Below are 13,366 nucleotides of genomic sequence, written 5' to 3'. Positions count from 1 at the left end.
ATGGTTTTCTCGTAGACACGCACTTAAACGGAGAAAAAATGTCAGCGATTTAAAGAAGTGTCAATAGGTCCCTGGCTTCAGTGTACCGTATTGTACGTAAATATCAAGACAAAACACAGGATCAGTGGAAAATTTGGAAAGATTGGGTCGACCTCGTTCTATCGACGATCGGAACTATCGGAGGCACTAGAGGATTATTAGTAGAGATCGGAGAGCACCCGTAAGAGAAATAACTGCAAGATTTAATGAAAACAGAGCAACGTCTATGTCTCAGAAGACTGTCAAACGTAAACTGAAAGAAAATGGTTTCACTACAGGTGTGTATAAGAAAAAAGTTGTGATTAAAAATGTAAACCGGAAGAAACGCGTGTCATTGTGTAGGGAGAAGAGATAGTGGGTACACAAACTTAGTGGTCCAAAGTTATATTCAGCGATGAATCTCAGATATGTGTCTGGGAAAATAATTGTATTTATATTTGGAGATAAGCAGGCAAGGGTTGGAGACCGGGCTTATTGCCACGACAAAATGGCCGCTAATGCAGTCTCATGGTGTGGAGGTGACCGTGCCTCGGGTAGAAGGGAACATTAATTCAGAAAAATTAAAAGATGATAACGCCCCCGTACATCGCTCTCGTGTTACACTGAATTTTTTTTGCCAGAAACCATATTGAAACATGAGCTGGCCTGCACAGTCTCTCGACATATATCATAGAAAATGTATGGCCTTTATATTAAAAGAAAACTCCAATCACGGATCCGCAGACGAACTTTTTAAACAAATACTTAATATATGGCAAGATATCAACGTAAATTATTTCAAAAATCTTTATCAATCGATTCCAAGAATAATACCGTATAAGTGGAAATTTTAGCGAGACGCAAATTTAGCGATTTCTCCTTAAAAATTGGTAATTTATTTTTAGCGAGAGGTAATTTTAGCGATTTTAAAATGCTCACTAAAGCAGGTATTACAAATAAAGTGCAATAAATATTTAGCGGTATTTAATGTTAGCGATCTCATGACCCTCGCTAATAATGACAAAATTAAATCCTCGCTAAAAATTCTACTTATACGGTACAACAAGATATCAGATTAAAAGGTCATCTTACATGTACTTAGTATTTAGTTAAGTTATTTTGTGATTATGCCCTAGTAAGTCAGCTGTCAAGACGGTTTTCCGCACGAGTTGTCGCTCTTCTGTTGGAAACGTGACGCCATTTTTTCTCAACACTTTTGTCCCCCTGCTGTAAGTGTTTATGTAGTCTACAACTATCCAGTAGTTTGAAATAGCAAATAATTTCATTTTGTGGTATTTTGAAGACCTTATATTTTGTGTGACGTCAAAGTAAACATTTCCCATATAAATTAGGCCCCACATCCTTACTGTAACCTGAACTGTGCTGCGTAGACTAGTCAAATGACACAATTCTTCCTAATCACATGACACAAAAACAGCCAAGCCAATAGTAAAAAACACTTTATTTGTTATTATAATGAGAAGTATAGTAAACATTTTGAAAAAAAAACAATACAGAATTCGCTTTTTTTTCTTCACATATGAAACCTGGTTTGATATCAAAGTTTCTTTTATTCAAACCATTTTCTAGTTTACTTTCAGTATCTAATTGATTTTTTAGCATTCCATATTACCAGGGGACCAGATTTCGGAAAAAACCATAGATTGCTTCTCCCGTTCGTACTATGATACCTTTGTTTTTCTCTGCCTCATCTCTGAGATCTTGTCGATATTTCTCTCTCCATCTTAATTCCTTTTCCTTCTCTTCTTTTTCTAACCTTTTTCTTTCTTCCTCCAACTTTTTATTCAGCTGATCTCGACGTTTTTCTCCATCATCCAAAATTCTGCTTAATTCTTCGATTTCTTTGGAATCCTTTTCTGCAGAAATCTTGTAAGTATCCAGTTCTTTCTGCATATCCGCTATTTGTTGCACAATTCTTTCCTTTTCATCCCCTTCAGCTTCCATGATTTCCTTTTCTAAAGATTTAATTTCTTCTCTTAGTCTGTCTGTTTCAGCCTCATCATGTTTGGATTTGCTCTTTAGATGCAAAAGCCTTGATTGTGTTTCCTGTATTTTTTGGTTTTCAATTACTAGCAATGAAGAATATCTTCCTTCCATTTCTTTTTCTAATTCTGCTCTCTTCTTTTCTAGTTCAAGCCTTTCTTTCTGGAGTTTTTCCTCCTCTTCTCTTTGCAAAATCAATTCTATTTCGCGATACATTTCATTTGTATAGTACTCCCCCTTATTTTTCTTAACGTTTTCTAAAATCATATCCAAAAGTTCAACTACTTGAGGGTCCTTTTCCTCTCCTTTAAGTCTGTTGTTGAATCCAATTACTCTTCGGTCACATTTATAAATCAGTTTTTGAAGGTCTTCTGGGACGTTCTCTACATGTTCTTCTATTGTCTTCCCTTCGGCATCCAAATCATCTTTTCTAGTAAAAAGGATTATGAAGTATTTATAAACACCTTCCCCAAAATGCTTTACAAAATGGTTTACTGTGTTCTTTTCTTCCTCTGTAAAGCGTGTAAGTTGGAGAACCAAAATAAAGGCATGGGGTCCAGGAGATGAAATTGTAATACATTTCACAAGTTCGTTTTGAATTTGAGCATTAGTTTGCTTTGTGTCAAATACGCCAGGCGTATCAACAATCAAGATTTTAACCCCAAATCTCTCTGTTCGATATTTTGCACATTTGCTTGTAACCGATTTTGCACATAAGCCTGATTCAAAAGATTTCGATCCAAGGATTGTGTTTCCTGTAGCACTTTTTCCACTCCCGGTTTTTCCTATTAAAACTATCCTAATTTCAGTATTGAGAAAGTCCGTTGATTGATCCATTTTTGTCCCTACAAAAAGATTCGAAATATATATATATATACGTAGGGTATACATGTACCAAAATACAACTTCTGAAAATCCAAATTTAAATATTTATATATTTTTTTTTTTTTTTTTTTAGGTTATTTTCTTTTGAAATTCGCGGTCATTAAAGATCGACGTTAGTGCGCAAGGAACAAGGGTTAAAATACTATAAACTATTAAATAAAGTGTTCAGATTAAAACAATTTTCTTTATAAAACAAATTAAAGCGTAGTTAGAAGTAACTATATGTATCATGAATAAAGCGAATTTTATCATTCTATAATTGAGCATTGCTTATTACATAGAGTGACGAACATGACTCCTGCATTCAAATTCATAATGCCAAACTCAAAGTGAACAGGAAAAGTGGTTGTGGAAGAAATAAACATTTTTTTTAATGCAAGGGTGATCAGAAACTTCGATTATATTGAATAATAAACTGTAGCCTCTTGAAAATAATAAAATTAAATACTTTTAGTACATATTAGCATGCATGAGATTTTAGAACCCCCTGTCAAGAACCACTTGGAAAGAAAATGCATAAGTTATGATAACACCATAAAAGATAAAAAGAATGACATGGATAAGATTCCAAGATTCTGATTTCATTTAGGACGATGTGGAAATAATTAATCTGATTGACAGACCTGTTTTCGTATTCATATAAAGCGGAATTTTTGCAAAACATCACACCTTCAGCTCGATATTTAGTTATATCGACTAGGTACTATTCATTTGAAATAGTCTATATGTCGCCTCAATATATTCCGGTACCGTTCACGGTAGCACAGTCGTTAGAGCGCTCGCTCCGTGATCGGGAGGTCGTGAGTTCGTACCTCTGCCGCGACTGACTTAGTCGATAAAATTGGTAGCAACTGTTCCTTCGCCATGCGCTCGGCACTTTGAAGTGAAAGTTGCGGGTACTTCGGATGAGATCTTAAAAACCGAGGCCCTGTGTCAGCGGCAAGCGTTTGCACGATAAAAATCCCTCGCTGCTCAATGGCCCTGAGTGCCGAGTAAAGGTCAAAATTTGAAGCCCTTCACCGGCATACGTCTCCATATGACTGAAAGATTCTTGAGAGGGACGTCTCCATATGACTGAAAAATTCTTGAGAGGGACGTTAAACAATATACAATCAATCCATCAATATATTCCAGTAAACGTAGAACAGAAGATTCCACAGTGTCGGTTTCATTTGTGGTATATGTTAATATACAAGCAGAAAAAAAAACTTTAATCGTAACCTAACGACAAAATTTAAATCAAATTATAAAAAACTAACATTTTCCATCGTCAGCCCTCCTTCTATAATGTAGCAAAACATCCGTATACCCTTGTCACAAGCACATGAGGTATAGATATCTTGGTTAATTCAATACACAAAAGCAAGCTCGACCTAGGTAAAATTTATAAAACGCGGCAAAATATTGAGAACTAGTTCACGAAACACTTAATATAAGCAGTCTCTTTTAACTCCATAATTCACCGGTTCTACGCTCAGTACAATGCCTTTATATGTTCAGCAAATACAGTCTATGATTAAGTCGAATTCTTACTGAATTTTTCATACTAAGAATAAGGCAAGTATATGCACACTGAACGTTATTTTTTTTTCATTTTTCCAGATCTTGCCAAGCAGTGCGCGTCGGGTGTAATTGTTCAAGAGGGGATAATCAATCTACCATGGCACATGAACCAATCTCTGGTGTTTTAATACTTTATACAGGGAAATTTTCGCTCTTGTTTTATTTTTGCCCCTTTTCGCCCTATCCTCATTTGGGCGAATTTAAAACGGGGTGAAATGAAATAATACATATGATTTATGTAATAAAACTATGAATGGGGGAATTAAAAACGGGCAATATTGTTTGCAAGTGTGAGAGGGCGAAAATTAAACGGGGCGAAAATAACCCTGCATACAGTAGTCCAAATATGTATCTGCTCCTCGACATTTCCCTTCTACACTAAAGATGAAAAAACTGAACTGCTTTCCAGGGCATATAGACGTCATCGAACGTCGACATTTTTTCGTGTATTGTGTTTACCACTTTCCCATTTCGGATGCTTGGTAAACTGCCAAAAATTAAGCAATTGCCTTAAACTTTTTCAATAGACGACACAATAGATAGTCAAAAAAAATATAGTGTACACTGTTTTGCTTTAAAAATGACAATTGAATGGCGTAAATTCATGGCAAGTAATCAGAAAAATAACTTATGTAAATATAAGAAATGAATTTAATTTTTGAAGATTCATGAGGTATATGAACTGCAACGCTTCACGCCGGCATATTTATCAACGCGCTTCACAAAATATGCCGGCGTGAAGCGTCGTAGTTCATAACCTCATGAGTCTTCCAAAATTAAATTCATTTCTTAAGTGAACATACGCAGAAAATCTAGACTGATCTAAATTCAGCCCACTAAAATCGTATGAAAATCCTTTCGCTAGTTGTATTTCGTGCACATGAATTTGAGTACATTTGTAGTGTACTTTTTAAAAGGTAAATTTTAATAGCGGCACGATAGAGTTTATTAATAGGAATGAAATAGATCCATTGGGTAACTATTGTCCATTACGGTCTTTGTCTTTGTAATTATAGCAGTGATAAATTATTATCCATGAAGTCGTTTTTGAGTCAGAGGTAATCAGGCAAAGTCTTATATTTAAAAAATAGAATGGTAATAAACTTTTATGGCATCAGATATACCCCCATACAACCCTATTAACTGATTAAGATGTCGTGATCCTGTTTCTTTTCTCTTAAAATATATTGTACAATGGACCTTCAGATATCCGGACGCCAGATATCCGGATGCTTCAGTATCCGGACGATTTCTCATCGGAACGAAATTTTTAAATGTAATTTTGTCTGGTTTAACTGGTGATTCAGATATCCGGATGCTTCACATATCCGGACAAATTGACTGGGAACCAAAGCGTCCGGATAAATGAGGGTCGCGTCCGGATAAATGAGGGTCCACTGTATTCGTTTTCTGATATAGCATTGTAAAAATTTTTTTAGAAATTAATTAAATCAATCAAAAGACTTAATTAAATTAAAATTACAAACTGCATCAGTTTTATTGATTAAAATTCCACAAAATTGTATTTTAGAAACAGCCGTGCGTGTGTTGTTTGGCAATTATAATTATTTGATTTCGGAGTTGGAAAGTGAAACAATAATCTACAAATATTTTTCATCAAATATTCTGACATTAATTGTAATTCTAAACAAAAACAATGTGTGTACGATATGGCTTTTCGCACATGTGAGGAAAAATTATGTACGAGTTTACTTCTGTAGTTTGCATACGAATATACGAGTCGGTTGGCGTACGAGTTAGTTGTAGTCCAGTGTAATTCAATGAATATTCATGAGGCGACAAATATCAGGAAAAAAGCTTTGTGTCCACCAACAAAATGTCCTTGAAATGACTTATAAATATTTGTTATCTATGTACATTTTATTTTCAATCATCGAAACAAGTCTACATTCATTATTTTAACTTTCCAAAATCTCCGCTAGGGTCCCCGTGTGTTTACATGTTGTTTATTTAAAGACCAGACCAGCAGCAATAGCGTGTGGCTATATATAGCCACCGTCTAATAAAAATGGGACTCGTAAATTTACTTATCTGGTCATTGGCCGTTGGACTTTTACGAAAAGCACGGACTTTTACAGTTGACCGTTTACTTGGACATTTAAACATTCACATCTACGGAGGTACATCATTGATAATGAAAAAAAAATCTTTCTGGTGGTAATGGTAATTGTGTTAGGGGCACTTGTATGTGAAGGCCTGGGTTTGAGGGTAATATAATTGTCATTTTCAAGGACAAATGTTAAGAACAACATATCTGTGCTTTGAAATAGCCCATTTTTTCGTTAAATTAAATGTTAAGCTAAATTATTATATTGTAAAAGTGCTTCCGTACACTGTCCTAGTGTAAGAGAAATTAGTCAACCGTAAAAGTCAGCGCTTCTCGTAAAAGTCCACTTACAAAACTATTTTCTTAAAACACATTCTGATTGCACAAACAAGTACTCTGAAGTTAACATCAAAGAGATGCTTGAGTTTCTGATTGACAATATCTATGTGGTTTTTGGAGACCAGATATTCCAATAATCTCTTGGAATTCCCATGGGTACACATTTCGCTCCATTATTAGCAGACCTATTTTTGTATTCATATAAAGCAGAATTTGTGCAGAATCTTAGGCGTGAAAAGAAGAAAATACTTGCTGTTGCCTTCAACTCGACATTTAGATATATCAATGACGTTAATTGTCGATTAACAATGATAATTTCCATTTCTACGTCGATACGATATATCCTTGTGAGCTTGAGATAACTGATACCGCAGAGTCTGACACATCTGTTTCATACTTGGATATTTTACTTGAAAATGACGTTAATGGTAATCTAAAAACCAAGTTATATGATAAACGTTGTGACTTTAACTTTTCTATCGTCAATTTCCTTTACTTATGCAGCAATATACCTTCATTAGCTGCATTCAGAGTAGATATATCTCAGTAGATTCGATTCGCAAGAGCTTGCTCTACGTACAAACAATTTCTAAAACGAGGTTAATTATTGACAAGCAAGTTGATGAAACAAGAATATAAGCATTCTCGGTTAAAATCATCATTTCGTAAATTCATTTGTCGATACAAAGACCTCGTCAGTAAATACAATTTATCATTGAGTCAAATGCTGATTCATACTTATTTGTTTGTCCATTATTTATACACTGAAATGACGACGGATTTTTCCGCTATTTTCTGATCATGACAAGGAGCACACGGCGGGTGTGATCAGTCAGCAGGGGATGCTCAATCCCCCATAGTACCTAATACCACCTCTGATGTTTTGGAGGTCCGTGTTTTCACTGCTCCTATTCTCTATTGTTTTATGGACTTTGAGATTGAATACTGTTCGTTATCTCCATATCCTACATCCAACGAGTTGTGTGATCTTTATCCCCGAGCCTTGTATGGCGAGGGGATAAAAACACACAACCAGTTGGATAAAAATCATATCCAACTACAAATCAGGGGAGATTCTTTTTATCCCTCCAAATACTATAGAACCGATGTTTTACACTGTATTTATATAGGACTTCACTATATTTTACTTCATTACGCTGACGCAAAAACCATTGTGAGATCATAACTGCACTTAAGTGTGCATATGAAAACGATATCACATAAGCTATATCCACAGGATAAATGGGTAAATAATAGAATAATACAGATTTTAAAATCCATCCAAGGACTTTTCTTATAACTTTACAAGCTTATTTTGCGAGGAGTGTTTGTGTCAAACAATGTAATCGTTCTTTAAATATTTTCTATCGGCAAAGACATGCACGTTACCTCACTGAACAAACTGTCATCTATTGACCTGGCTGTAGAACTGTAGCTCAAAATATTTTGATACACCGTAGAGCTACAGTGCCATCCATTGAAAAAAAAATTGTTTATTTATTGCGCACAAAAATTTCCGCTTAAATCTGGATTAATTCTTCCAAATTCTTATCTCAATAGCAAAAAAACCAAATTTAAAAAAAAGTCCTTACTTTTCTATCAAGTACTCTCGTAGCTGACATCTGTACAAAGCGCGTTAGACCGAATTATCTTGACGTTGCGCACGGTGTTGGTGTCAGTTTTGGTAACGTCAAAATGACGTTATTTTACGGGAAGTTCTAGAAAATTAATTTGACGTTACTTTTTTGCTAACATTTTTATAGACGAAAAATAAAAACACAGTAATGCCGCCAATTATATATAATGCAGGTAATTGAAAACACGTGTCATTAAATTATCTGCACCCTTCTGCATGCATATTGCGGGAGGAAAGTATGAGCATGGTATGCCTCATTTAAAAAAAATGGTAGAAATAACGAAACTTGTTTAACATCGCATTTTAAATTTACATGCTTTTTATTTTATTAAGATAATTCGAAAAAATTCCATTTTAGTAGACCCTAGAACATGTCCTTTGTTTTCAGTAAACTGTACGATTGTAGATATTTTGCCGATTTAGCATTTAATCATTTTTTTTTGTTCAAAGTCCCATCCCATCTGGTAATGAAATCTAATACATTTATATTTACCTCCGACAACCCCTAACCCTTATTCAATATTGGATTATTCAATTTTAACGCGTAATATATAGAACATTTTATACCAGCATAAAATAGAGTTGACACACTTAACTGTGAGTTAATTCAAATTTGAAATCATATCCTTGCATTAATTTTGGTTTGTTTGATTTTTTTTCTCGTGTCTTAATTCGAACTCTGAATGGTACTTTTATACGGATTCTGACAAGGATTTATACCGATACAGTGTACAAGTATACACTGCAAATGTTTTACTTTTATATATAAATGCAACTTTTAAAACCTAAAATTATTTTTCTAATTAATCATTATTGGTATGTTTTTCTTTTATCCATATCAGGCTCATCAGCAATAAAGAGTTAGTTTTGGAGAGAGAAAAAAAATTTTGACGCTTTACATGACTTTTATGCATTGAACCTAATAAAGTCAAAACGCCAAATTTTTACGTCTGTGACAATTATGTTGACTTTTAATTTTTGTGAGGATTTTGTCACCATTCTACAGAAATTATTTTGGAATATACCAATATCTTTTTGAAAAGATGCACATTTCATAAAAATCCTTTAATTTTCAATAAGTCTATTTCCAACGACTACACATTTGATCAATGTTACCACATTTATACAATTATAGTAAGATTTATTACTTTTGGACAATGTGTGACATTTATGTTGACATTGTAAAAAGCCTATAAAACAAACAGTTCTTTATAGAATCAATTCATTTTCTTATCTAAATAAAGTTTTGATTTTGCACATTTTGTATTAAACGTTGTTTGGTGTCAAATTAGAAAAATGAATTCTTAAAATGTAGGTAATTTCTGGGGTGAAGCATTTAAACGTGACGTTTTTGCCGTCAAATTCAATTGTGACGCATAGCTGCATGTAGTTCATATATGTAACACGGCAATTGTTATTTAAATTTAAGGAACCGCAAATTAAAATTCTGTCTAGAGATCTTTTTCTAAATAACATGGCAACATTTTGTAGAATTTAAAATAATTTTCAACATCAATATTTCATCCAGCATTACAAAATTTGCCATTTTACGAATCTTAAAAACTTTGCGACATTGAACCTCCAAACTTTGTGACACACCATCTTAGTCAATGTCCCCACAATAAATCGGCTTAATATCAGAAACCCAACATACATATTGACACAAAATATCAGTCTTATTTAAAATACAGTTCCTTGCACACAAAAGGATCATTGACATGCCATTTCAAAATTGATTTAGCTCATGAAATTATTTTTTTAAGTTACCGATGACATTTCATGTTCCTTCAAAATTTCTTCGGAAAACGCTTTTCTATATCGCTATCTTGCATTTTGAACATGGCGTTCACAACATTCGGATTGAACAAAATCACAATTGTTAAACTTTCCATCAGTTACATCATATTTTGAACATTTCTGCTAAATTTTATGTTTGTATTGTTTGTTTTATGGAAATTATCAACCTTTTGTTATTGCGAGTGCGACGCTCCTGTTACCTATCTATATGCGTTTTTGACGTAATTGATTGAATAGTCGAATTAATATATTTGATAATTGGAATTTTTTTATCATTTTTTTTTGTTAAAATGTATTTAGTATACAATTACGGACCGAATGATATATAGTTTTCATATAGTGAATTGTTTTAAAATTATGGAAATAGCGCATATGTATAGTAATTATTGACTTTTTGACACCGTGCGCGACGTCCTTGCAAACAAAAATGGAAATGTAAATGGACGAAATTTTCGATCTTCTCAATTTCAGGGCCAGGAGGGCTATTAAGAATTTATAAGGAACGTTTTGTTGTGGAATCAGTGATAGAATATTTTAGGAATATACGGTTAGTAATTTTTTGATTTGACAATTTGAATTTTTTGGAGAAATAAACCGAGAAAAAGCGCGCTTTTTGTGCGCAATAAATATATAGTTTTTTAAATAGGTGGCACTGTAGCTCTCCGGTCTATCAAAAAGAAAATTTCGGAGAACTACAGTTCTGCAGCTACTATTGACCGTATTTTTATAACCAAATAAAAAAACTATTCAGATATATACGTATTGTTTACATCGACAATATGTGGCTACCCTCAGTTTCTCTGTTTATATATATTTACTTGCTTGAGTTCACATGTAACTGATCCCAAATCAAAGACTTTATATTCAGTTTCATCAAATTGCACAGTCATTAAAAAAAATAATTGATATTTTTTTTCTGAACATTTCATTGTCAATTCTAATTTAATGAAACAGTTGCAATACAATGTTCTATCTAAAATTCAAGTTGCACGGAGAAGAGTGAAGACTGATGCATGAAGGATTGATGTATATGAAAAAGAGACAAATTAACGGAGAATCTCTCTCTCTCTCTCTCTCTCTCTCTCTCTCTCTCTCTCTCTCTCTCTCTCTCTCTCTCTCTCTCTCTCTCTCTCTCTCTCTCTCTCTCTCTCTCTCTCTCTCTCTCTCTCTCTCTCTCTCTCTCTCTCTCTCTCTCTCTCTCTCTCTCTCTCTCTCTCTCTCTCTCTCTCTCTCTCTCTCTCTCTCTCTCTCTCTCTCTCTCTCTCTCTCTCTCTCTCTCTCTCTCTCTCTCTCTCTCTCTCTCTCTCTCTCTCTCTCTCTCTCTCTCTCTCTCTCTCTCTCTCTCTCTTACCCGACATAACCGACTTGTGAGGAATTGGGCGCATGGAATACATTGTGGGGAAAGTGCTTCCGTATGACAATTTTAATAAAATAATAGGCAATTTTTATGGAAAATAACTATATTATTATAGACTCTCCTTTATAATCCTAAAAATTACGTATATGTCGTCTCGGTATGTAATCAAAAATTATGGGGAATGTTTTTTATCACTCATTCTTATGGGGAACGTCATCAGAACTCCTCTGGCTTTACTGTTGGATTTAACAATTATATCATTCTTGATGTTTTTGAACATTTTTCTCCAAATCCTCTACTTATTCGTGGATACAGTTTTACATAGACATGTGGTATTTTGATGTATAGTCTGTTTAAAATCGCTGAATAAATTTTTAACACTGAATAAATGACGTCACAATATTTACGAAACTCGTTACATTGAACATCGAGCCCGATTCCACTGTTGTCCACAAACATGCAACGATTTCTATATCGAATCTAGGAACGGACTAGAAATTGATTAAGTTCATTTATATTTATGTAATAAAAGTAAAATAAAAGGGGAATATATCAAGGATGACAGATAAACGCTGTTGAGTTTTTCTGCATTATTTCCAACTATAACGAGACCTTTATCATGTTTATATTCTAGGATACAATGACATTTTTCAGCGGGATAGGAAGTGTGCATTTTCGTTTATTATTTAATTAAAATAATTTAAAGGTAACAAGTCATCATAGATAGTGAATTTAAACCCATCTACTCCTTCCTTCCCATTTTTTCCCGATCCAACATTTCCACAATTTAAATAAAATAGTTCTTGTCTTTAGTTGAATCGTTTCTCTCTTTTAAAAAATGGTACTCTAGTTCATTTCTCCTTTAATAAACATATTTGTTTAGTATAGCATTCCCTGCCCTCACGTGGAATCTTTCAATGTTAGCTTGATAGTTGATAGGATGAAGGCCTTACTGTAGTGATCAGTACTATATTTGATTTGCATATGCATTGTGTGACACTTTTGTCCAGTGGAGTGATGGTATATACCTTATGCCTTAATGTATCTTTATTTTGTGGCGAGGTCAAATACGAAAAGGATCTCATGACCTTTAATGACCTTTAAAGATCAACAACCAGTCTCTTAATAGTGGCCCTAAAGTCATTTTTTGTGAAGCCAGTTACAATATGATGAGCGGCTTCGATATTGTAATGTTAAATTTTATTGACACTTATGGTACTTATTCACTAAATAAATTAAATTAACGCCTCTGTATTTAAATAGAAAAGAAAATTGCATGAACAGTTAAGCTTCGTTATCTCGAAGCTGATGGGACCATAGATCGGCTTCGAGCCGTCCGGGGGTTCGACATATTCAGGGTTATAATTCAAATGGACTTCAAATAAACAGGAAGAAATTTAACATGTCAAAATCCTCCTTGTTTGAAATTTCATTATGTATTCGACCTCTTTATATTCCATTTATCAATAGATTATTTTTAACAACGTATACTCTTTATAATTCTCAACATTCTAGTATAAACTTTGTTATTATAAATAAAAGTATTATCCTTCTATTGACCGATTAAATCACGTGTATATACAATGTATTTAACCGGGTATCATCTATGCATTTAAGGATCACTGTCTTAGTTAGTATAGTATGCCAGGGCATTAACGACTGTGGGGAACGTGGGATAATCTGCATGACGGACGAAGTA

General features: G+C 33.9%; 1 protein-coding gene across 1 annotated transcript; it reads right to left on the bottom strand.

Moving 5' to 3' along the window:
* Nucleotides 1-1,647: 1,647 nt before the first annotated feature.
* Nucleotides 1,648-2,859, bottom strand: LOC134260504 (GTPase IMAP family member 4-like). The gene has a single exon (XM_062743061.1). The coding sequence runs from the start codon at nucleotides 2,857-2,859 to the stop codon at nucleotides 1,648-1,650; it is 1,212 nt and encodes a 403-aa protein (XP_062599045.1).
* Nucleotides 2,860-13,366: the final 10,507 nt, after the last annotated feature.

This window comes from Saccostrea cucullata, unplaced genomic scaffold (assembly GCF_032062105.1).
Source record: "Saccostrea cucullata isolate Sc308-1 unplaced genomic scaffold, CSIRO_AGI_Scuc_v1 ctg15259, whole genome shotgun sequence".
Taxonomy (NCBI): Eukaryota; Metazoa; Mollusca; class Bivalvia; order Ostreida; family Ostreidae; genus Saccostrea; species Saccostrea cuccullata.
This window is presented reverse-complemented; position numbering and strand designations above follow the sequence as displayed.